General features: G+C 33.7%; 3 protein-coding genes across 12 annotated transcripts; 2 read left to right on the top strand and 1 right to left on the bottom strand.

Moving 5' to 3' along the window:
- The first annotated feature begins 3536 nt into the window (after positions 1 to 3536).
- LOC144470561 (GSK3-beta interaction protein) lies at positions 3537 to 4226 on the top strand. The gene has a single exon (XM_078181862.1). It carries the CDS (start codon positions 3868 to 3870, stop codon positions 4219 to 4221), a length of 354 nt encoding a protein of 117 aa, XP_078037988.1. The 5' UTR covers positions 3537 to 3867; the 3' UTR covers positions 4222 to 4226.
- A 37-nt stretch (positions 4227 to 4263) lies between these two features.
- Positions 4264 to 18362, top strand: Dmtn (transmembrane and coiled-coil domain 2 protein Dmtn). Of its 9 annotated transcripts, XR_013494144.1 has the most exons (12): positions 4266 to 5125; positions 6831 to 6976; positions 7152 to 7350; positions 7893 to 8058; positions 8178 to 8406; positions 8783 to 8839; positions 9135 to 9217; positions 10267 to 10595; positions 10736 to 11136; positions 11427 to 11600; positions 11788 to 11895; positions 13155 to 18362. XR_013494144.1 is itself a non-coding variant. In XM_078181856.1 (11 exons), exons 1-10 carry the CDS (start codon positions 5078 to 5080, stop codon positions 11590 to 11592), a joined length of 1785 nt encoding a protein of 594 aa, XP_078037982.1. In that variant the 5' UTR covers positions 4264 to 5077; the 3' UTR covers positions 11593 to 11600; positions 11788 to 18362. The 9 variants fall into 9 exon arrangements, 8 of the variants coding, with proteins under 8 accessions (XP_078037982.1, XP_078037985.1, XP_078037983.1 ...); XM_078181856.1 differs by having other exon boundaries at positions 4264 to 5125; positions 10306 to 10595; positions 11788 to 18362; XM_078181857.1 differs by having other exon boundaries at positions 8795 to 8839; positions 10306 to 10595; positions 11788 to 18362.
- A 12-nt stretch (positions 18363 to 18374) lies between these two features.
- Positions 18375 to 22632, bottom strand: LOC144470558 (uncharacterized). 2 transcript variants are annotated; one of them, XM_078181851.1, is made up of 5 exons: positions 22483 to 22632; positions 22153 to 22402; positions 21479 to 21904; positions 21094 to 21345; positions 18376 to 21011 (listed from the first exon to the last, which is right to left on the bottom strand). In XM_078181851.1, exons 2-5 carry the CDS (start codon positions 22291 to 22293, stop codon positions 19551 to 19553), a joined length of 2280 nt encoding a protein of 759 aa, XP_078037977.1. In that variant the 5' UTR covers positions 22294 to 22402; positions 22483 to 22632; the 3' UTR covers positions 18376 to 19550. The 2 variants fall into 2 exon arrangements, with proteins under 2 accessions (XP_078037978.1, XP_078037977.1); XM_078181852.1 differs by lacking the exons at positions 22153 to 22402; positions 22483 to 22632 and adding an exon at positions 21979 to 22137 and having other exon boundaries at positions 18375 to 21011.
- Positions 22633 to 25307: the final 2675 nt, after the last annotated feature.

The raw sequence follows: 25307 nt of genomic DNA, 5'->3' as shown, positions 1-25307 counted from the left end.
AGTGCAAGGGGTTGCAATAATAGATTATAGTTCCTTGGCTGTTACTTATTCATAATCACTTTATAACCCTTTGCGGTAGATCAAATTTATTTACATTTATAAAATTGTTAAGATCCGTTAACTGTTACGCACTTCACAACATTCAATTTTATAATGTATAAAAACTGGTCCAGGTTGTATAAAATGGAACCACTGTAAGTCTAAACAAATATTTTGGATTTCCAGTCAAAAATGGCTTCGACTGCAAAGAATTAAATTGCTGCGACGTCATTAGCAAAATAATTTGGCTCATCCTCTTCCTCGAATTGTTATAGTGTTTCTTTCTTTCGAATTCATAAATTTATTTATAAAAAGTTATATCAAAACCGCCTTTTTCTCTTACGAGATATTATACAATCATCCTACTACTATAATATAATATACTACAACGTCATCGTATAACTATAATATTATACGCAAAACTCTTGTATTATAAAGATTACTTTATTTAAACAATGATCGGAACACCCAGCAGTGAACTTATCCTAGTCCTACCTTAAGAATACGAAAGAGACGCATTGTTTAACCGTGCAATTGAATCTCAAATCTCTATTAAATCGTTCGATAGAATGATGACATCACTTTCGACCATTGCTCTTAATATCTTGACAAGCTATGTTTGCATGGCGGAGCAGGCGAAGCTGACTCTGAATGGATGACAAAGAAAGTGACCAGAGATTGAGGCAATTCAGAGTGCAATTCTGCGGTCAGGTATTGCATTGTACCTCGGCCACCATTTCTTTGATGTAAAGACTTTAAAGATGAATCTGACCTAAAACTTCAACCACGTATTGAATCTATTTATCTGACACAAAGATACAATAGCGGACATAAAGAGGAAGCAAGAAAACAGATATATTTAATTGTCGTGTTTTTTTAATATATTTAATATATTTAATCATGTGCTCAACGCGAAATAAATCATGTGAAATTGAAATAGTGTAAGTCAAAAGAACTTCGAGTGCAAAAGGCCAATAGTGTTTATTTCATACTATTTTTGAACAATCTTTGTACTGTTAGAATGACTGCTATGTATAGTTCAGTCGCTGTGAACTAATATATAACTGTTCACAGCGGCTGAACTACGTGCAACAAATAAATAATTGCTGTATGTAGACAATTTCAGTCATTGTGAAAGGATTAAACTTAGGATACTGAAACTATAATGACAGAGGTACTGTCTTTAGAGAAACAATATTTGCATTTGATGTGTTATTTATAAATATGTAAAGACAGAAAAATGGACACGCTTTAACTCTTTGCACTCGAAGTCATTTAAATTCCAAATTCTAAATAGTTTATTCTGACTTCTGGCTAAAATTGATCATCATCATTATTTATACATCGTTGAACCGATGCAGAAATGCAGAATCGATCGTTTCACTTTGTAGAAAGAGCTCGTAGGACACTACACCTTTCCAGTCCCACCAAAATTCGCTAAAGAACTTTCTTCGGATCAAGTCCTGGCTTCGCAACAGTTGAAGGTCGATTTTCCTTAGACCAAGTGCGTTTTCGATGCACATTTTCATATAAAATCCAAGTCTTTTCTCCAGCGACTTGGCTCTTTAAAAAAAGATTTGTTTCTTGTCACTGAAAAAGCAAATCGCACGTAGAGGCGCGGTTCATAAGGTCGGTCTCCGTGAATTGGTTTGTAACCCAAACTTCGTACCGATTAAAATAATATCCCATCTTGATTATATGATTCTGTACCGTTGTCCCGGGAATATTAGTGTCATCCACTATCTTGCGCACACAATATGCGCAACTGTATATCGCGGTATTTCATCGAACATGCTCTCGAGATCATACATAGCGTGGCGCGGAAAGAACTTTTGGGACACCCTAATACGATGATAATAATGATATAAGATGATGCACGATGGACGATGGAGGATCTAGGATGACACAATATCGAATTCAAGCGATCAGTGCGAGGAGTGCGCAAACACGATACATATACCCAAGCAAGAAAGAGCTACTTAAAGGTCAATGGATAGGTGCTCGGTAGTGTAAAGTGGGCTTGGAGATCTGAAAGGCAGCCAAGAGGGTGGAGAGAGGCTCGAAATCGCCAGCTCGGAAGCTTAGAAGGAACTCGAGTGGGTAAAGAGGACTCAAAATTCAGATATTCAAGACGAGAAGAATTGGAGGAGTGCCAGAAATAGGTCGAAGTACAATGGGTATGCCGGGAGAAGGCGTGGAAAGTACCTAGATTCGCGAGCCTCCGAAACAGCACCGTGCGTCTTGGTTTTTTATTGTTAGATGTTTTTTGTTGTTAGCCTCGCAAGTGTTTTCATAGTTCAATTTCTACTGCACGTGCAACTTGGCGGACGATCAGAATGAAATTCACGGTCGCCAAAAATTGAGCTGGCAATCATTCGAACCGTGTGACAATAAAGTACTCACGGAAATTATATGTGCGCTAGATTATTATTAACTCAAGCAAAAAAGATAATTGTGTAACGGTCTATTCTAGCAAAATCATGTGGAGAAACTGCAAGTTATACAAATTATTAATATCAAGTGTGCAATTAAAAATTATGGAGAGAGTATAAAGACACGTGGACCTTAAAAAATGTCCTAAAAAACATATGCAAAATTAATTAAAAGTTACAATTGATAAAACTCAAGGCTTTTACTTTTGATAGAAAATTAAATGTACAGTTGCTTGTAAGAGGAAAAATGATTTATCTATTTCAGGATAATGTAATTTTGCAGCTGCGATGAGAATTCAAGTGAATCTGTCAAGATTAGTTCGAGTTATGCCAATTTACAAGACGTAGTTTTGAGATAGCAAAGAATCATGTATCATTTATCTCTTATCTGCGATTCCTATACCATATGGCTGGTCTTCTACATTGATATTCTTCTTATCTCCTTCATTTCCGATTTTAATGACAACCAAGTATCTTTTTCAGATAACGATAAGCAGCGTAACTAACGTAAATAAATTTGTATAGTGAACGAACAATTCTAAATATTTCTTCAGATAATACAGGCTACTTATTTATGTTAGTTAGCCTGTAGTATCTGAAAAATTATTTAAAACTCATTACACGCTATAAAACCTATTTTCAAGACCCTAAATCATAAATTACATAAAAGAAAAATTTGCAAACTAAACAGACAAATATTAAATTTTTTCTTTTCACAGTTAAATAATGAAATGTGACTGAACAAGATATAAATAAATACTAAATATATAATGACAAACTGTAGTTCATGATTTTTACTGCCAAGATACATATTTCAAATATTGCATTTAGTGTTAAAATTTGAATTGCCTCGAGAAACATAATTAAGAAAGAAAGATGTTACAAGCTGGACCAGCGATCTAGGTTTAAACGGCAGGAATCTGTAGTACCGACAACCGCTTAGAACGCCCCCTATTTTCGAATCGAATAAAATGAGAAAGATGGCGTCGCAAGTGCCGAGATATTGCGCGCGCAAACCTTGGTAAGTCAGTAGTTGATACACGTCAGTATGCGAAACGCATTCGGTGCACGTTAGTGCACGTGAACTAGACGTACATGTGAAATTGAGAGTGTAACGCAATTTACAACTTAGGCAGTGTCAAGGACTATATATACCGACCACGGCACAGATAACACTAGCTACGACATCCCGTACCTCTTGTGAAACAAAAACATCTTTGTATAATTGTATAATCGCCTGATCTAGGTCTTTGACCCTGAATCTATCCTATCCACGTGCGTAAAGAACGCACGAGATAGCAGCGTAACGTGAACGGCACCGCGTTCGTTGCCAATTCCGCGAAAATATCACGAGCATCGATGAAAAGTCGTCGGTCATCGTTGCCAAAACGAAAGAATGAAGGAAGAGGAGGACAAAGTGTTGGACAAGGAACAGTGGAAGCTCGAGGCGCAGACTGTCATTAATGACGTAAAACAACATGTAGCGGAGATCAAGCTGTCGTCGAAATTGCAGAGCACGAACCAGTTTATTTATTTGAATTTGACCACGTTAGAGGGACTGAAGTTCTGCGTCGAATTGGCAGGCGCTGGGTTCTCCATCGTTGGTAACCAGCACGACGACGCATCAAATGTGGGAAGCCAACGTTTCGAGACACCCTATAGCTTGTTGGACTCTGTGAGCCCCCGGTACCGAAATTCCTTCGGTAATTCTCTCCTCGACAAACTGCAGAAGTTGAGTGACAAACAGTGAACGATGGAAGCTATCAAGAATACTTGTTGACCACGCTGTTACTCTCGTCTCAATACAATCGGTTTAACAAAGTTTTAAATGTAGTTGATTACGAAGAGGTCGCTTAAATATATGCTAATCAATTCTCTGACATTTCCACGTGCCACAAAAACTTTGAACCAACGTCACAAGGATCTAAGTTTTTCCTCAATTAATCAAGAAGAAATCATTTTGCAAGACGAAGTTGATCGAAGTCTAGTTCTCCCAAGTTCAAGGCTTATATGTGAAAACTTTCTGTCGACTGTATTCTTTAATCGAGCTGTCATTAATTTTTCCGTATTTGTCAGCCTTATATTCAAAATAATAGCCGAGCAATCAAAGTTCCGATCTGCAATCGCGTTTCGAGTATATTTCAAATTCGCCCGGTCTCGTGTTCGTAGATACGGCAGTGGAGTGTACCGACGAATAGCAGGCTGCTAGAAAATATCCCTAGGAATCGAAAGATCACTCCGGGCAAGTGGTGATATCGATTGTGTTTACCCCCTCTTCCGCGTTCGTTGCTTCATGCCTCGTTTGGCGTATTCCACTGTCCAGTTGCGAAGTAACGAAGCGGTTTCGGCGAATGTGTTGCATCGTGTGCGCGTTCTATTGTGTTTCTGAATGAGTTTATCGTCGATCAAATACGCGAGAACGACACGGTACGCTACGGTGGCTATCGTTGCAGTGGTCAGTGCGACGATGTCGAATGGTGAGCGATGACACGCCCGTGAAAAACGATAACGACGGTGAGATCCTTTGATTGACCAGGAGCGTCTCGGACGAAACGGGATAACGTGGAAAGGACCCTCTTTGCGAATTTCTGTGACACCGACACCAAATGAAACATGCTTCACCCACGAGCTCCGCGCACCCGGCGGTAACGAAGGTAAAGTGTCACGAACGCTTCCATAAATCGAGTGCCAACGCACTGTGAAATTTTGACAGATCGTTTGTTTTTATTCGTCATACCCTTCCCCATGGTACTATTGCGAGAGGGTGGGACTGTCGGTTTACGCACATCGTCGCCAATGATATCATATGCACGGAAACATGTTGCGATAGTAACGTAATATCGCAGGTTACTGAATATTGTCACTCGTAGGTCAATGTATACGATACGCGTGCATCCGCATTCGAAATTCTGCAATTAATGGTTTTATCCTCCGTCGCTGATACGTGTTTTTTGTCTAGATCGAATATATTGTTTCGGACTCGCTGTTTTACGAGAACTCTTGTTGTTTCCGTTGCAAATATACAGTTTACATAAGAACAGTAATATGTTGGAATTTGTGTCGTTCGGTTGAAACTTCCTCTGCGACATTTCTATGCGCGCATTGTATTTCCATTTATTATTTCTTTTCGACCGTATCAGTAAATTATGGAGTACGTTGTGCAGGATAATATTGTAGAATTATGTAAACCTGTTATCGCGTTTAGGAAGTGTGATCTTACGAAATATAACTTTTTAAAATTTCTATGTTGCTAAGTAAACGGTTCACAATTTGAATCGTAAATTTTTGCGCGTTTATTTATCGCTTTTTATTTTAAGTATTTGGGAATTGCAATTTTACGTATTTTTGTACGCCACGTATTTTGTCCGTTCATTGTGTTAGTCAGAGTTAAGAAGCAATGTCGATGGTCTAATTATAATAATCAGGATGATTCATCAGTTAAAAGATTGGGTTAAAGGTGATAGAATATGAATGATACATCTTGGATCTTTTCTCAGACTCTGTGTGAATAGGACAAGACATCTCTTCAAGGAATTATTTACTTATTGTTATGTTTAAGGATTACAAAATTTCCTTGGGAATAGTTTTATCAAATTTGACAGAAATAAATTGTGTAGTGTATATTGTGTTCATTATTGTGCTGTAACATTGTCATTTAAGAAATTGTCGTAATTTATTAATAAATATTTTTACCGAAACCAAATTCTATTTTTAATAAAAGCAAATACATTCGCAATACCTTTTAAACAGAATATTCCACATATATACTATTTTTAGACAAGAAGTATAATCCATACATATACACAAGGTTCAGATTAGATAATATCACCCTTAGAGAAAATTGTAGCTTAAAATAGATATATAAAAGGCAAACAGAATAACTCTACTTGTTCTGTAACTATAAAAGTTCTATTTATTTGTTAACCACGTATACATATATATGTTTGCGCGTCTCTTAAATACAATACAGTTCCAAATTATTAAATTAATAATAATAGCAATCAAAAAGACTTAACAACTATTATTACAGTAGTGAGTTTTTGTACATGTAATTATGCTAAGCATAAAAGATCGTTGAGACTAATATTGATAACAGTTGATAAAAATATGGCTTTAGAAGTATGATAAGATATGATAGAGAACTCATTGCACTAATCCAAGCGTTTGCCATGGAGGTGAATTGATAGGATGCTCCAAATACTGCTCTATATATCATAATTTATTTTTCTGTTGTATCTTACATTTTATAATGAGCAGGCGAGAACTTACAGATCACAAAGATTGTAAGCTTTAGAATAAAATGGGTCACATGTAGAGATAGTTTAAACGTTGTCATTTTGTAAATTAAAACTTTTTCAGAATAAAGGAATGGCTAGTTTGATGGTAACTGCATCAAGTAAGAATAGTTCTCGCAGTACATCACCGAACAGAGGAAATACATTAACTTCACCACAACAGTTATCAGCTATTTTGGATCATCCGCCAAAAGCACGTAATGCTTCACTGTAAGATTTCATTATTTTTAGATATATCATGCAAATATTCATATTTAGAAAATAGACTAAGATTTAAAGAATTATATGTTGTTTCTAGTAGTATAATGTATGTCTACACACTTTTATTTAGAAGTAAGACAAATATGTAAAAAGATAATGATATAAAACTAAATGTTATTTACAGCTCCCAAACAGGGGAGGGTAGTACAGGCAGTGGAAGTAGTGGTGGTGGAGGTAGTATCACTATGAAAGGTAGTAGGCAAAAATCACCAGGAACCCTGATTCGAATAGGAGATGCTATGGATGAAGCAACTACCAGTTTAATCACTGCCGAACCAGATGAGTTTGTGCCAAATATTCACCCACCAACTGATGACGAAGGAGTATGTCATTTATATTATCAAATAATTTTGGTCCTAGTTTTTGGTTTCCTTTGTAACTTGGCCCTCAAATAATGTACATACTAGGATTAGACATTTTGTGGTAAATTCAACATAATTAGAATAACAGAGGTGTCTTTATAGTACTGATATCTTCTCATTATATGTTTAAAGATATAAAATTCACAATATTAATCTTACTAACAGATACTGCAGTAGTAGATCTATCTTTCTATAATGATGCTTATGTAATGTGATGTTGTTATGTACTCTGTGACAATTACACTGTAATGCAAGGTCATCAACCACAACTGTATAATCAGGGTTATAGGTTAAGAAATGAAACAGCTATTTGCATAATGTTCTAAGTGGTCTTGAAGCTGGAGAACTCAATCTTTGAAGTACAGTCATGAACTAGGCACTATTTATTATTGTACAAGAGAAACAAATCCCTCCTAATTCATTCTTTATGGTGATTACTGTTCACAAGTGTTATGCACAAGTTAAGAACAAGTGTTTGAATGTATATTTTATTGAATTTACAGGAACAGTATCATGCAACTCAATCGTTCCTGTCGAATGGATCTTCTGAACTAATAACTGATGATGTTGATTCAAATTCTGTTCGTGTTTCTCAAGCTATTGAGCATATCCAAAGCAAAATTGCTAAAACACGAGAACTGATAAGAATAGAACAAACTACACGCGATGGTAATTTTTCAATAATTATTAGTTATTACTAATTAAATTATGATACACATGGTTTATGTATTGCTACAGATGTAACCCAGAAAAGCACAAAGACCTTAATGATATATATTTTCTTTCAGAAAATGTAAATGAATATTTAAAATTAGCTGCAAATGCTGATAAGCAACAGCTTACACGAATTAAGGCAGTATTTGAAAAAAAAAATCAAAAATCAGCGCACAGTATTTCTCAACTTCAGAAGAAACTGGACAGTTACACAAAGAAGTTAAAAAATTATGAATTAAATGGAGCACCTGCAAGTCATAGACAACCTAGGGAAGTACTTCGTGATATGGGACAAGGGCTTAAGTAAGTAAAATAATTCTTTTCTCTGCATGTAAAATATTAATTGTAATAGTATTACAGTGAAAAAGTATGCATTTTTAACAGCTTCTATAGTTGATTTAGCTATTCTAGGTATAGTTACTAAGACTGAATTCTAGAATAATATCCAATAAATTATTAATTAGATGGCTTCCAGCAATCACATAATTCATGACATTTTTATCTTTAAAATATGAAGCATGTAACACGTATATATACATGCATACGGTTAAATAAAATAAAAGATTTATACCATATCTTATGTTGAAACTTGGATGCAAATGCTTTCTCCGAATTATTTTTATTTTATTTTACTTTTATTTTGATAAATATAGAAAATCATTTCTTCATCTAATTTAAGAATCACTTCCAGAAACGTGGGTGGCAATATTAGGGATGGAATCACTGGTTTTTCAGGGTGAGTGTTGATATGAAAATAGATTTTATTAATATCACTTGAGTGTTCCTTCATATCGCGTGCGCTGTTGCAAATTTGCTCGTAAAAATTAGCAACTTACAGGAAAGATAGACACTGTACCTGCAATAGCTGTGCTGTACTCGTGTTTAATATAGTGTTATATTAGTACTATGTATCCAGAATTGTCAGTAGACTAATATTGAACATGATATATGAAACATGTAATCTCCAACAAAGAATTAACCTTTTCTCTTGTGACATTTCTTACTATTCCAATTCCATTTGATTGTTTTAGGACTGTTATGTCAAAGCCACGGGAATTTGCACATTTAATAAAAAATAAATTTGGTAGTGCCGACAACATAAACACATTATCACGTGAGTAACTTTGAAATAATACTATTTGCATACTTCGAAATTCTTATTCTGTTATTCAACTTACAAATACGGTTTATTAACGAATGTAATGATTAAATATATCTCTTTTTGTGTTCTAAACCGCACTGCTATTAGCACAAGTGCTTTATGCTAACAAATTCCAATTTTACAAGCAATAATAACGCGCACATTTCTATTTATTTATCATATATCATTGTGAAAGAAATGGTTCACAAATATATTATATGTATATTTATCATAAGTATATGGTACATATAATGTGTATATACACTATAAATGTAATATATGTCAGTCTTATCCTAATTAATTTTTTTATTAATAATTGATGGATATATATTATTCAATTTCCTTGCGCTGCCACGGCAGTTGAAAGTAGTAAGTAACATTTTGGCTCAATTATTCTATTCACTTCTCTGTACCTCTGCATTCTACTATATTCCTTTCCCATACATAAATTGTAAATATGCTATTCCATATTATATGTACAATACCTATATTTGTTTTTCTATAAACATAGATGTCTACGTATTCAATATTCTAAACGATGAATGAAACAGTTACACACATATATATACATATATATACATATATACTTAACCTACATTTTTATACTTGACTGTTAAATTTACATATTATAAACACAATATTTTTATTACGATTTTGTGTTACTCACTAAGTTTGCTTTATATTTAGTGGCTTCCACAAATTACAAATTTTGCTTTTCTTAAATGTGAGTTATCCAATACACTAACAGAATACATGTTCAGAATGTAATTAAAATAATCAAAACAACACAAGGAAAATTACTTTATAACATTGGAGTTTGGAACTCGTTACATACACACAAGGAAAATTCTACCCAAATTTGAAACAGTTTTAATATTGATAACTTTACAAGGTTATTCGATTCTATAGGACAACAAGAACATTTCATTGCGAAGAATTAAACTAAACACGATAGTTGTTAACAAAGGCGAATAATTTAGTATTGGATAACATTCTAACATGCGACGTCTGTGTCTCTGCAGATGGCTCGACTTTTTATGTAAACGATACACCGCGTGCAGGTAATGGGGATAACGCTAGTGTTGAAGATGATAAAGCACACCATGGCTCTGCTACACTTCCTGGTGGATGTAGTTTGGGATCAACTCATAGCGCAGCAGCAATGAAATTTCCATCGGAAGAAGGTTCAGAGTGTTCTAGTGTTACAAGTGAAAGTGGCCCTGGAAGTAGAGGACAAGCACACACATGCGACAGCAACAATGCTGGACTTAGTCTTAAATCTATATTCCTGGAGCTACAAGAGTACAGAGAAAATTTGGATAGGATGAGGGAAAAATTGGAAGGTTTAAAGGTAATATAAATAATTAACCTTTGTATGTTCCTCAGAAATAATTACGATTTCATATTTTCACCTTAAAAGTACATATGGATTAAATAAGTAATAATTCATTTCAATATATTGTTATTAATTTCGTTATTCAATAATTCCAGACCTTACAACAAGAGGTGACATTTCTTTCCCATGCATTGCAAGAGGAACGTTTCCGAAGCGAGCGTCTAGAAGAGCAAATTAATGATCTAACGGAGTTGCATCAAAATGAAGTAGAAAATTTGAAGCAAACCATAACGGATACGGAAGAGAAAGTGCAATACCAAAGTGAAGACCGCTTAAGAGACATACACGAAATGTTGGAGAGTTGTCAAACAAAAATTTGTAGAATGGAACATCAACAGGCACAACACCAACAGTATGTCACTCTTGAAGGTTTAGATAATAGCAATGCGAGGGCATTAGATGTAAAACTCATAAACATAGTATTAACAGTGTTGCAAGTTATACTACTTGTTGTTGCAACATGTGCTGGTATAATGACGCCTTTTCTAAGGACCAGGTATAGTTATTTCTTAATATAAATAATCTTTTTCTTTTCCAGTTAATTTAAGATATCAGAAATCACGGGATCATAAAATGTAACGATAGAGACGACAGTTATTAAATAAAAGTTAAGAATTCATAATTCTAATTAATACTTTTTACGTATTCATGTCACGTCATTGTTGCCGATGTTTTTCATTTTCATATTATTCATAGATTCATATTTCTTTGCCACGTAATAATGCCATTTCAACTCTTATGTTTGCTCATTCATTGTTTTATTTTGTTTTCACATGTCTGTTGCAGCTGTAATAAGCCTCATTGTTTCATGTCCAGGGTGCGCATAATAACGACAACGATTGTTGTATTGGGCATAGTGTTCGTGCTCAATCAATGGCCTGAGGTACACGAAGTTGGAAGTCACCTCATCCGCCATCTTGTTCAGATGCTCACCGAGATGATTAGACGTTAAGTAGCATCGTAAGTAAATTATTATCGTGCTAATACTTACGGAGAGAAAAGCCGAACGTCGAAATAATTTTGCAAGAAACGCAGAAGATATTACATATCATAAATAATTGTCAAACGATTCGTCTTCTTCGATTTGAATTTGAATTAAATCTGATCGCTTCAAGAGGTATAGGTGAATACATGAAATTTATTTTAGGGTGGTATACATAAATTTACTATACCCTGTGATGAAGAAAAGTTGTACACAATGATCAACATTTTGGATCCGTTTATCAGTGCTGTAGTTTTGGAGCAATAATAGCAGGTATATGCGCAGACGACTTTATATCTATACTGAGAGCTGACGATATTGTGAGGTAGTAAACTTAGCAGGTCTAAACAAAGCTTCTTTCGCTGGTTCAGTACAGCTAAGATCTTCGGATCTAGGATGGCTCGGTATCCGAGATCTACTTCTAAAACTGGTGTGAGAAGAAAATTTATTTAAAAAGGGGCCTTCTTTCCACAGCATTGGGCGAGGTATCGTTTTCCTGCTAGGTTACTACCTCACTACATCGTTACTTCTAAGTATAACTCCTCGAACTCGATCATAATCACCATTACTGTACTAGATTGAATGAGTGATGAAGACTATTTGATACTGTTGACAGAATTATAAAAAAGCATATTTTGCTGTGCAAAAAATGTTTCGCTTAGAAGAAAAAAAGATTTTTTAGGAAAGAAAAATGTAAAAGCATCTTTCATTCTTTATAAATTTAATTTCCATCTCGAATTGTCCCATCCCTATTTGTCTGATGAATTTTATTTATAAAAAAAAAAGAAGAGAGCGAACGTTTGATTGCAATAATTGCATGTGTGCAAGTAGTAAGAAGTGTTTATAATTTGTATGAAAATAAAATAACTGTTATGGAACATAAAGGGGACAAAAACGTAGGATGCTATACACTGATATTGCTTGATTATACGCGGCAGATTGTTAGGAGTATTTACTCCGGTAATAGTAACGTCAAGTAACGATCCACGTTCACTTTTACATAAGTCATTGATTTAAACAAAATTAGAAGAAATTATTGAATAAGTGAGTACACTCGCTGGAAGCTAGAGGAGGAGGACGTGTTTTATTATTGGTGTCTGTGGATGGTGCCTTTATTGAAATTGAAGTCGATACGTTTCGTGTTAACAATGAGAACGCGTCATTTACAAAATACACGATTCTAAACCAAATGTTAATAATTAAAAACGTCCATTTATTAAACAATAATGTAAATTAAGAAAACAGAACGATTCTTCCATTCAATGTAGACATTCTTTACTATGAACTTGTAGCCTCTATGTGTCATTCACGAACTTAATTGTCATTCATAGGAACTTGAAAACTGTTTGGAGTATAAACAAAAAGTGTATATATAACAGCAAATATCAAAAGAGGACCAACATGCTCCCTTCCTCTTATTAATTAATTGTAATTTTATTCGTGTATGATGTAAAAGTGATACGTGATAGAATATAAACGAATATTTGGTTTTTTAGTATGGCATTGCTCATGAGTGCTTCAAACCTCCACAGACACAAGCTTGCACATACATTACAATGGACATAAAGAAATGAACCATGACAGATATTGAAATGAGAGAAAGACTGATGGACTACATCGCTATTACAATTGTGAATAATTTAGTATTGGTGACAATTTTATGTTGTTAAATGACCGAAATATTGAGACGAGTTGAAAAATGTAAGAAAAAAAAAGAATAAACAAAGCAAAACAACAATCGCAAAAATGTACAATTGTAAGGTGGAGAAAGGAAACAAAGTTATTTTTAATTTAACATACAGGTGCTCAAATCTGTGGGTGTGTAAAATAAATTATTCGTCTACATAAATCTCTTTTAGTGTGTCGCCGCTATTTAATAGCGGAGTATAGCTTATTTTTTTTTGTTATGTTCCTTAGTTTTTGTCTTCGTAGTTTTATCACCAATTACAGTATCGATAAACACAAACTTTCAATAACGTACTATTATTTCACAAATATGTGACGAGCGAAATACACAAAAACAAATCATATTTTTCCAAAAGTAATTAATTCCTTTTTTATCGCCTAATATATTTATACGTATACATATATATATATATATATATATACATATACACGGTCTCATCTTTAAGTTTCACAGAAAAATAATTTATAATTTTTACAAATTTCGCGAAACTAGGTTTTTGTTATTTATATACTATGTTGAATTATGTAAAGTTATCGTTTAATTGATTGAAGGGAAATACAAGAAAACGTTTTTTCAATTTAATAATGAGAAGTGTAAATAAAACGTGATTACTATAGCAATGTTTCCTATTTCTTGCTTGTTGTTCATGATAACCAAAATCAAATTCCTTTTTTTTGTAATAAAAAAGAATTTAAAACTGGTCATTATTCATTTTCTATAATATTTATAGAAAATAATATTTTTGTAGAATTTTATTTATTATTGCCTTTAAATCATTTTACGTAAAACGTATTTAGGTAATGCAAAAACTTTATCTTTGTTTAATGAAAAATTGAAAGGAAGGGAATTTGATCCGACGGTTGTGAGTGTACCAAGCAAGTGTGTTTTGTCGAATTGCCCGTATTTTTTATTTTCTTAAGCTGATTTTCTTTACCGTTGTACCATAAGAATTTTTTTAAATTTTGTTACGACGAAGAAATATTTCTTTCGAATGATCCACTTGCGTTCCTAATTTAAACACATTGCTGTGACTATAATAAGTTTGTACGTAAGTGGTAGAAATTTACAAATTAGTTTCTGGGATCAATGTAATGGCGGACGGAAATTTGTGACATAGATATATGTATTATATTACGGAGAAAAATATGTACAACAATGATCCGTTGTTGATCCTGTCGAAACGTTTTAGTTTGTTTAAATCAAACTGTATCTATTTAAGTATCCGTTCGCTTGTTGTTGTATAAGTGACAAACTAGACAAAATATATAGGGTGTTCAGTGTCGCGCCACACTTACAACCCTTGACTTTTGGTTGATTGTTCATGTATTAACATTTACTAGTATTTATCTGTACAACGAACAGTGAAATTCGATTTATACTGAACATTCTATGTACGTATATATGTATACAGAACGTATTATCTAATTTTATTACTTGAAATATTTTTTAGTACTATCAAAATTCCTTTAAATTATTTCTTACACAAATTTCACGGGGCTATAGTGATTGGCATGTGGTATCAAGGACGTTGGAAGTTTATTAATTGCTTTTTAATAACTTATTACCAAAGGAACATAACAATTTCTTTGAAAATTATATTTTCATGCTTATAGTTATTTATATTTGATTTTTTTTAAAGACTACTGAGTCATTGGATTAATTTGAACAATCTCTTTGTAGACATACTCAACGATGTACCAAGTATTAACAAAGTATACTAAAATAGAGTACAATAGAAATAATTTTTGAAGTTGAAAATTTGACTTTCTTCAAAATTGAAATTCTCAATAATTGAAGGTGATGAAGGAGAATGACGTTCGATTTTCTGTTTAAAAATTTTAAACCTGTAAGAATCGCTGATTATTGAAACGCAAAATTTAAGTAAAAATATTATCAATAAATAATATCATTTGTTTATCACTCGTCGCAGGTTTTTGTTCATTTCAGCCTGTGTGGAGTTTAAATCAAATATGAGTCATGGAATCATGATCAAAATGAGATAACAACGAAGAAAAGCTTGAAATGATATTTAGTTCTTACGCATGCTTCTAAAATGTTAGTATATCTAAAGATTTCTTGATATACATTTACCGTCCATACGTATTTTTCAAAACCTTCGTAGAGAAACTGTAAGGGACTTTTCAAGCAAAATGCCATACTCGATGGGAAATACTGTATAAAAAACAAATTAGTCAAAATGAAGCAACCGGTTACATATTTATTGCCTTATTATATGCGTTCTGAACTGTTTAATGCGTAGGATAAACATGTCCTTGGAATTTAAAAATCACATTTACAGCACTAGTAACGTACTTGAAACTGTATATCGTTGAATTTATCTACAGAATGAATATGTTCATGGAAAACCAACTAGAATTGTAATCGACAAAAACAGAATAAAGCTATGTAACTGTTAGGAAACATATAAATAATAATAATGATGAAAATATTTCAAGCGATAAACTGGTGAAGATACCTTGTATGTAGATTTATACATGTAGATATGGGTACCTAAACAAACAATCGAAGAAAACCGTAAGCTACAAGAGTTGTACGTCCTGATTGACTGTTTATAGCTTTGTAACAAATAAGTTAGACACCCTATATGTATTGTATAGAAATAGCTCCATGGTGCTTTGTAAGATACATATGTATATAATCCAATATAAGATGTAGCGTCCCGTTTATCGGAGGTTTTGAATGCGTTCACTACGATCGCGACGATACACCGGGGCTGTATCATGCAAATGATAAGCCGTGATTCGAATAAACATGTTTGACATAGGCGACTTACTTTTTAACGGTTCGCGCGTAAAACATTGCTCGTGTAGTGCGTGACTTCTGTTCCGGCCTTTTTCGCAATGTCTTTACGATTAGAGGTTTTCTCGTGAAGTCCCTCGGCGTGTATAGGTTTGCGCCTTTTATAAATGTTGTTTCTGATTAGCGATTTTGTAAGGGTGAAAGGCTGATAAAGCGATTTTTGATCGATGTTGATGCTTTTCAAAATCGTACAATTTGAATGCGTGCCAGATATCCATCAATTTTTATGCAATTTTGCTAGAAAGTAGTTCTTACAAAGCCTCCTGAACCTTATCACCCGGGTGTGTCGATAAGTTCTATTTTATTCGTATTTCTCGCTTGTATTTTTCACTTGTAAATATACAGAAAGACATTGAATCAGAGAATGGTTAAGAAAATACTGTTTTAACATTTTACCTATCGGAAGTTCATTTTCCACAGTTATGCTACTTTAAACAGAAACTTAAAAATGTAGATAATATAGCTATTGAAAAATTGATTAAAGAATCCATAAAACCCATAAGTAATAGTTGATGTTAAATACATTATTAACATGATGAGTGCAGCGTCCATGACACTAATTTTTAACTAGATTTTGTAATTCACTGTTCATCCAACATGTTTGTTCAAACTTAGGACTTTTAATATACAAAACAGTTAACTTAATATTTCCTATGGTGATTGTTAAACTTCTAGTTTCAATAACTATAAATGACTCTGATATTGTGTAGTAATTTTTAGAGTTGACACTGTACTTGTTAAGAGAACTTGACAAATTCGGTTGTAGACAAGGTTCCTCTGTCTTTAGTAGTTTCAAAGATACTGATGCACACTCAGCTGTAAGCTTTAGTTTATTGTATAAAGGACTGTTAATATAAATGATAATCGGCAAAAGAGCATTGCAAGAACTGCTTTCTACCAAAGTTGCGTAACAAACCGGCGAACATTACTTCCGCACGTTTTCTTGTTAGTGGAACAGGATTTAGATCAGGGTCGATAATGAGCTTAGATCTTCGACCGGATCCGAAGTTCGTGGTGACCGGATGTCCGGTCAGCGCAAGGTTGAATCGAATAGTCGCAAATTAATTCTCGTCGTCCTTCTAGTCGCTCGGTTTTTAAAAGACGGTTGTTTTATTGTACGCAAGACAAAATCCTCCAAGGTAATTGTAAAAAGGAACTGCGAAATTTCCGTTTCAGTCTCTGAGATCGAACAATAGAGAATTTGTTAACGTCGTCGGACCACCGATTTAGCGAGGGCCCCTATAACTTGCACGCTTACAACAGTATTTATATAATAATGTTTGGACGTAGCGAAAGTGAAGTGTTTTAAAAAGCAAACTAGAGGGCAAAATAGCGAACAAGTCGCGACAGTCTATACCGACAGGAGATCGTATGTATGTAAAACAACGATGGACGTATTTTGTATCTTACATTGTTACATTTTTCTGTAAGTTTCTCTCTTTATCGCGGCTATTTACAATTTTATATGTATTTTATATTTACCGAAGTTCGACGGGGGAACGTACGACGTATGCTTAAAATAAGTTCATGACAGGCTAACGTGTTATGATCCTGGAATCCTTACAATCGATGTAATCGTTAACTTCACTGTCCTAATGACGTTAGGGGCCCCTAGCTTATAGTTTAGAAGGAAAAGTAACAGCGTAACGAAGTAAATAATATCGTCATCGATGCCTTGCATAGGTAGTTAATGTCAAATTATAGATTAAATATTTGTTGTCAATTGTAGAACGATGTAGGTCAGTATGATCATTGACTATAACTGGAATTACCACGCTAGACGCATACACATTATGCATACACTCGGGTGTACGCATGTAATAGTTGTATAACAGGTCAGTGTAATAATGTATTTAACGGCAAAAGTATGTTTATGTCCATTTTTAAAAGGGGGGGGGGGGGGCAGAATGGCATACGCGTGTAATACTCGTACAACGTTATTGCTGCTAAGAGACGATTGCAAGCCAAGTATTGATTTGGCAGCCCTTATAATTAACGTTATTATTTAATACCGTTTCGAAATAAAAATAATTTTTACTAAACTCGACCACGTTTTACATCAAGCAAGATTTACCCCTTTACTTGCGTATAGAAAAATAAACGAAAGCTTTTCATATGAGTTAGAGGCATTTGTTATATTTCTCCTTCACTAACATGTTGAGAAATAAATATATAAATAACGTGAATGGGGGATACGATGTGTATTTAAAGTAACTTCAAAGTTGACTGTAAAGTTTTTGTATTTTATATCGAGAGGGTTTGTGAATTATAATATTACAATCATCACAAATTTACAAATAATGTAATCATTTCATTTATAATAATAATATATCACAATTTCTACTTTGTGTAGTGCTGAAAGCTGTTTCATTTGAAAGAGAATCGCTGAGAGACGCCACTGACGAGATATAATTAATCGCTTTTTTTAAATAGTATTCCTTGTATAATAACCGTAGCTATCAGCCTTTGATTTATTAAATAATACGTTAACATTTTGCTAATATTAATAAGAAAATATGTCGTTTTTCTTATCGTAATCATGTTTCTTTTATTATATTCAGTAAAAGCTGCATTATCTAATTCTTCAATAATTCTCCGATAATATTTGTAACAATGTTTTAATACACATAAAATACGAAGAGTTAACGTGATTGATTATTTCTTTTTTTTTTTAAATAAATATGACTCCTGTTGTTTCATGAGTAATGCGTGATTGTATTTCTTAGAAATACATTAAAAAATAAATTATAAATTAATTGATTTCAATGATATTCGTTTATGTAAAATTAATCAAATAGTTGAGCTCTTTGCTAAAACAAACACAAATATTGTTTATTATAGATTTCTACATTAAGAAGCATTTTAATATGCATCATTATGAAAATTGATTATTGTAAGTAAAAGACTATAATATCATAGACTGAAGCGATTACAACATACGTATTTCTTTTATAACTTATTGTTGACTACATATAGTTCTAGTTATACATATACGTATGTATGCATAAATACATTCATACATATGGATATGTATATACTTCTGTGGCTCAATTAACAGCAACCATTCATCTGCAAACATGTTGTAATACAATACAAAAAGTAGATAATTTAAAAATTATCGACATAATTCGGTGAAATATTTACACCGATATAAAAAGGAAAATATAAGCGATTGATTCAATTTCACTCCTTTTCTCGTATTTGTGTGTAATTTTTAGAAAACATAGTTTTACCCCTTACAAAGAATTCTCGAAAATATATTCTTTGCATACAATTTTAACATATATGTTACAGTAAAGGAATACATCATGGTGACTAAAGCCGCTTCTTATAAAATGCAGACTCAATATATTCTTTTCTATCATGTGTCTGTATCAACTTCAGAATTCTTAGTTCTTTCGGTTTGTTGAATTTAAAATATTCAATCAGCCGTAATTTGAATTCCTTCCTGGGAATCTCGAAGCACGATTTCAGCCGGTAACACACTTTTCACTTCATTTTGACGAGGAACTGGTTCTTCTTTTTTCACAGGTTGTGTAGCATGATGTTTCTTTTTGTGGCACATCATGGTTGATCTGGATACGAACGTTTTACCGCAAGCGTCGCATTCGTACGGTCGTTCCCCGGTATGCAGTCTTTTATGGATAGCCATTGGAGTAAACTGTGTGAACGTTTTTCCACAGATATCGCATCTGTACGGTCGTTCTCCTGTGTGCAATCTTCTATGACAACGTAATGCGGCCCTTCTAGCGAACACCTTTCCACACATATCACATTTAAAGCTTTTTTCCCCGGTATGCATCGTTGAATGAATTTTGAGATCGACTCGCGTTAAAAAACCTTTCCCACAGACCTCGCATAAGTATGGTTTCTCGCCAGTGTGAATGCGCAAGTGTGTGTTGAGATAGCTTTTACTAACGAACATTTTATTGCATACCACGCACGGATATTGTCGGTTATCCATTCCCGAGTGTATTTTCTGATGACTTTTACATAGTCCTTTAGTTATAAAACCTCTACCACAAATTTCACACACATACGGCTTCACACCGAGATGTCTATTTTGATGATCCAGTAAAGATTGTTTCGTTTTAAAATGTTGCCCACACGTGTTGCATGGAAACGGTTTCAAGTCTGAATGCACTCTTTGGTGAAGAACAAGGTAGCTTTTCGACTGGAAACCTTTGCCGCATGTAGAACAATTGTAATCAAACTGGCCTGTGTGCGTAGCTGTGTGTTGTGCAAGCCCTATCTTACTTCTAAACGCCTTTTCACAAGTTACACACTGAAAAGGTTTCTCACCAGTATGTTTACGCATATGCTCTTGCAGCTTATAGTTTGTTCTGTATTGTTTTCCACAGTGGGTGCAAACTTTCGGAGTCCATCTTTGCCTTACTGGAGCTTGTTTCTTTTGTTCATTTGGGTCCACACCATTTTGAGATGGGGGCAATTCTGGTTCTTTGTCTTGTACTTCACTGATGAGAGTTTTACTTTTATGTATATCACAACTTTCTTTATGTACATTCAACGCATCTATGTTTGTATAATTTAAACCACACGAACAGCAAACAAAGTACTGCTCAAAGTGTGCTATCATATTATTTGAACCTAAAATAGCTTCGTTACAGAATGGACACACGTACCAATGAGAACCTGTTTCATCAATTGTCGGATTATTTAATGTAGATTCCAATAACGAATCCTTTGCACCTTTTGTATATTCCACTAATATTTCCGAGTTTCCCGTTGTTACTTGACTTGTAGATGCTATAGTTTCTGTTTGAGTAGTTGTATGTGTAGAAGTTTCAGTCTCCACAACTCGTGTTTCTTCTATATCACTATCAGCTTCTGAATGAGCTGCAGGAAAATCACTGTGCGGTGTCTGTAGATTAAAATTATTATATAAATTTCATTGTTTAAATCTATTTCCCTGTAAACGTTATTACTAAATGGACATATCTTACATTGTTTTCAAGTACATTTGTAGATTCTTCTGCATTTAATCTTTCTTGTAGCCTGTGATATTCTTCTTTTATTGGCACAGACTCAAACTTTACATTTTCACAATAATGTACTATTTGTTCTCGATTTTGATCTTCGGGAGTTATCGAAGTCACATAGTTTATTCCTAACTGTCCCAAATGATCGCTCACCGTTAAATTTCCAACTACGGTCATATCTCCTTCTAGATGTACAGCTATTTGATGATTGGAAACCTGAAATATGATTATACAAATACAATATAGATGCACACAGTATAATTGAACCTTAACCATTATTATAACAAACGGAATCTCGTTTATTTCGGTAAACAAAATGCAGCCAAATAGAATTAATCGGTTTATTTACTTCTCGTATGTGCTCGTTGACCATTCTGACCGTATCGCCATCTAAACAGTCGATACCTGTAACCTCGATACTGGCATCCTGTTGTCCTATTTCGTCTTGTGTTACAACCTGTTCACCACCTGCTAAGTCCATTTCATCCATAACTTGCATTGTGTGTATAGTAGTTTCAGCTGTCTCCTGAGGATTTTGAACGTTGTCCATATTATTTTGTATTCTATCTATATCCCTTTGAATTCTGTTCATTTCTTCAACTTCATCCAAATCATGCTTCGTTATGTGCACAACTTCTTCTTTAGCAATCGCCTTCAACATTTCCATAAACATTCCCTCCGTATGCAAGCATTTTTCTCGAAAATCGAATAACTGGTCCAATTTATAAGCACATTCTTCACAGACCACTTTTGGTAACTGATCGGTCATAGACACCTGAAAACAATTAATTAGCTAATAACACAGTACTCTTTTGGTTAAGATATTTACGAGTTAGTGACATAGTCTACATTTAAACTGCATGCAGTGGAAACTAGCAGCCATCCTGACCATTGTTACAAGATCATGAAACCTTGCACCAATTTTCTTTCTCTATTTATAGTTAAATTAGGAAGAGGGGGTGAAGGCACAGAGCACTAAAGACTGCAGTGAAATCGGACCTCCGTCTTTACGCCTGATTTTACCTGCACTGGCAAACACGCGGCTATTTTCTTGTCAATGTTACGCATTTGATCACCGGCTTCGAAGATCGGTAATCCCATCAGAATACCAGTCTTAGTCGCGCATAAACGACACAGGTAATCAAATTCCTCGACGACCGCCATGTCAACAGAACAGGGAAGATCTGAGAGGTGTCGATGCCAGACCGAACGAACGGCCTAAGGCACGATCGAAATGCGTTCTGTTTCAAAAATCCAACAGGACCGTTCTTCCCTGGAATAAAACGGATTCGTTAGGCATTACGAGGTTTCCTAGTACGACGCCGGTAGATCTTTAGTTGAAAATTTCTCTACTTCAGAGATATGCATTATCCAAAAATATTTGTCAAGTAAGCCTGCGTTCACAACATCCAGGATCCTCTTGCAATCAACCGTGGTATGTACATACCATACCCCTAGCGAAGGAAACAGCTTGCGCTGCTCTCTTTTCCTAAAAAAAGAATAGATTTTGTAGGTGGCGCAGCGAACACGCTTTTCATCGATTAACGAGGTATCGAAGATCGAGACACTTTTCAACGCGATTAATTAAATATAATATTAAAATTCGAACGATATTCGTGATTGTAAAAAAATTGCTTGCGTTCATTTCGCATATTTACGGTTTCTTCGCATGTAACAAGCAATAACTTACGCTAATTTTTGCTACAGTTTGTGTGCTCATTACAGTGAAAAACGTAGCAGCGTATTATTAAAGATTTGCCAGATAATATTTGATAGATTATTGATAATTATTGCTCATCTTATTTTAATGCTTCATCGGAGATGATGTGAAGAGTAGACCAATCACCATATAGGGTTTCGTGTCCCAAGATCTGAAATACCGACAAAATCAGTGGCACAGACTTAGGATACGTACAGACATTGCATCTTATGGACTTTTCTGTCTCAGCATTGGGAGCTCTAGAGTGCTCTAGACTCCTCTTACCATTTTAGAGTTGTGCCCAATGTTACCGATAGTTTAGAAACTTAGACATGTTAGCAAGAAGCGAATATATTCTATATATTTCATTTCTGCTATGTGTGCTGATTACTATATGGAATTGTATTATATGATATTATATTATACGGCATTATATTATATTTTATGATATCATATGGTACTATATTATATTGTATAATATTATATTATATTATATTACACCACATTACATTATATTATAATTATGAAACTAATTAATAACTACATAGTTAGCAATGGCATACATTTCCCTTGCATTATTTACAAATAATATTTACAATATCAATAAATTTATAATCTTTACAGTTTTTATGTTCTTTTCAGGCACATTTTGCATTTAATATTCATGTTTGCGTACCTCTCATTTTTTAATACCATCTTCAATGACATTGTTATATTGTATTATTTGTTATAAAAAACATTTGCTATCAGTGTAGTCATGTAATTTAGCCACATTAATGTCTGTACAGTTTCTAAGGCTGTGTAATATGATTAATTTCACCAACTGTTGGTAACAGTGGAAATAACATCAAAATGGTGGGAGAGTCTTAGAATTTCTAACATTCCAAACTAGAATTCCATCATTCTAAAAAGTTTATTAGATTTTAATATCTGTATGGATCTTAGTTTTATATTTCAAAACTCCAGAATTATAATATGTAATTCTACATCTGTATTTGTGATCGTTGATAAAATTGCTTGTGATTTTGAGAGTTTCCTTATAGATGGAGCAAGTTGAATACTACATTTTTTTTAAAAACTGGACAAAATGGTTTGAATCTTTTTATATAATAAAGAGCTATCCTACTAGAGATAATGGCTAAACTGCTTTTTTAAAAATTTTATTATCACTTGAAATGACAATATAAATAAAAAGTGCATGTCTTTTTACCTTTTTTATGTAAACTTACAATGAAAATATAAAAAATTATTTTGTAAATCTTGATAAGAGTTGTTAAAAGTGACAAACAATTAAAATTCGCGAAAATCACAGTTATGTTAATAATTATCAGAAACATAAAACTTTATTTTTAAATCTTGCAGTTTGATTCTTCGTTAAACAATTTCGATGAACCAATTCGGAAAATTCTTTCAGACGTTAAAACGATGATTAATTCGAGACGTACATTTACATTATATTTATATATATAAAATTGTCTAGGTTAATTGTGAAAAACATAAGTTAGGTGAAAATGTATTTTCTCTTTTAACAGTTATATAAGTTGAATAAAATGTAATGATAAGCTTAAATTCTTCGAATTTCATCGTAATTATATTTTATATATAAAATAATCAATATAATAATCATTTATATATTTACATATCCTCTGAATCACCATAAAATATCCAGTCGACAACTATAATTAGAGATATGTGCTAACAATGAATGATTTTCACATTTCTTATCGTGTTCTATACGAATTCTGAATTTTTGTATTAGTTTTAATGCCTTTCTAGGACGATAAATAAATAATTCTTTTCTATCAATCGTCCATCGATCACTATATAGGCTGCCCTATTCGATCCTAGAAAATATTTAGAAATCGATGAAAAATTTGCGTCTCAGTCGTAAGAACAGCAGAAAAACCGTAATGGCGATTTTCCGGCGAAGAACTTTCACTTTTTCTTCGTTGGCGATGCGTCTAACCAAACGGCGATTCTTTATCCGAGGGAGAGAAAGCAGGCCGCCGGAAGAATTTACGTAGCACTTAATCTCACTACTTAGAGGCCTTGGCGGAATCACCCTACTCCGCATTTCTTGGTACCTATCCTTCTTCGCTTCGCTGTTCTCCCCGCGCCACTCATCATCGCGAACCTCTTCGTTACATTCAAACACTTTTGTTAAAACTCTCAATTTCTAACGAAGGGACGTTCGCAAGTATGCCAATGATTTAATGGCCGATACTGTGCCAGATAAAGGCTGTTTATGAAGGATTCATCTGTCGTCAGAACTGGAAAACGTTCATTGCCTTACAGAGTTAAGTTTATTTATTGTTTTAACGTATAATTTAATAGTTATATTATAATTGTAATTATATATATATATATTTTAATAATACTAGGTTAATATATTTTGAGTTTAATATTTGAGAGTTTAATTTATTTTATGTTTAATACTGTATATTTTAATTTATTTTAGTTTTAATACCACCTTCACCAC

The sequence above is a fragment of the Augochlora pura genome, chromosome 5 (assembly GCF_028453695.1).
Source record: "Augochlora pura isolate Apur16 chromosome 5, APUR_v2.2.1, whole genome shotgun sequence".
NCBI classification, from domain to species: domain Eukaryota; kingdom Metazoa; phylum Arthropoda; class Insecta; order Hymenoptera; family Halictidae; genus Augochlora; species Augochlora pura.
Note: the sequence above shows the minus strand (reverse complement) of the source record. Positions and strands in the feature narration are given on the sequence as shown.

What these genes read in the sequence shown, in the direction of transcription:
- LOC144470561 (XM_078181862.1), top strand. Translation starts at nt 3,868, where the DNA reads ATGAAGGAAGAGGAGGACAAAGTGTTGGACAAGGAACAGTGGAAGCTC.
- Dmtn (XM_078181853.1), top strand. Translation starts at nt 5,078, where the DNA reads ATGAAACATGCTTCACCCACGAGCTCCGCGCACCCGGCGGTAACGAAG. An exon ending in CACCAACTGATGACGAAGGA is followed by an intron (nt 7,351 to 7,892) that starts GTATGTCATTTA and finishes TTGAATTTACAG; the next exon opens with GAACAGTATCATGCAACTCA. An exon ending in AGAACAAACTACACGCGATG is followed by an intron (nt 8,059 to 8,177) that starts GTAATTTTTCAA and finishes ATTTTCTTTCAG; the next exon opens with AAAATGTAAATGAATATTTA.
- LOC144470558 (XM_078181851.1), bottom strand. Translation starts at nt 22,293, where the DNA reads ATGGCGGTCGTCGAGGAATTTGATTACCTGTGTCGTTTATGCGCGACT. An exon ending in CCGCGTGTTTGCCAGTGCAG is followed by an intron (nt 21,905 to 22,152) that starts GTAAAATCAGGC and finishes AATTGTTTTCAG; the next exon opens with GTGTCTATGACCGATCAGTT. An exon ending in TCAACGAGCACATACGAGAA is followed by an intron (nt 21,346 to 21,478) that starts GTAAATAAACCG and finishes ATCATATTTCAG; the next exon opens with GTTTCCAATCATCAAATAGC.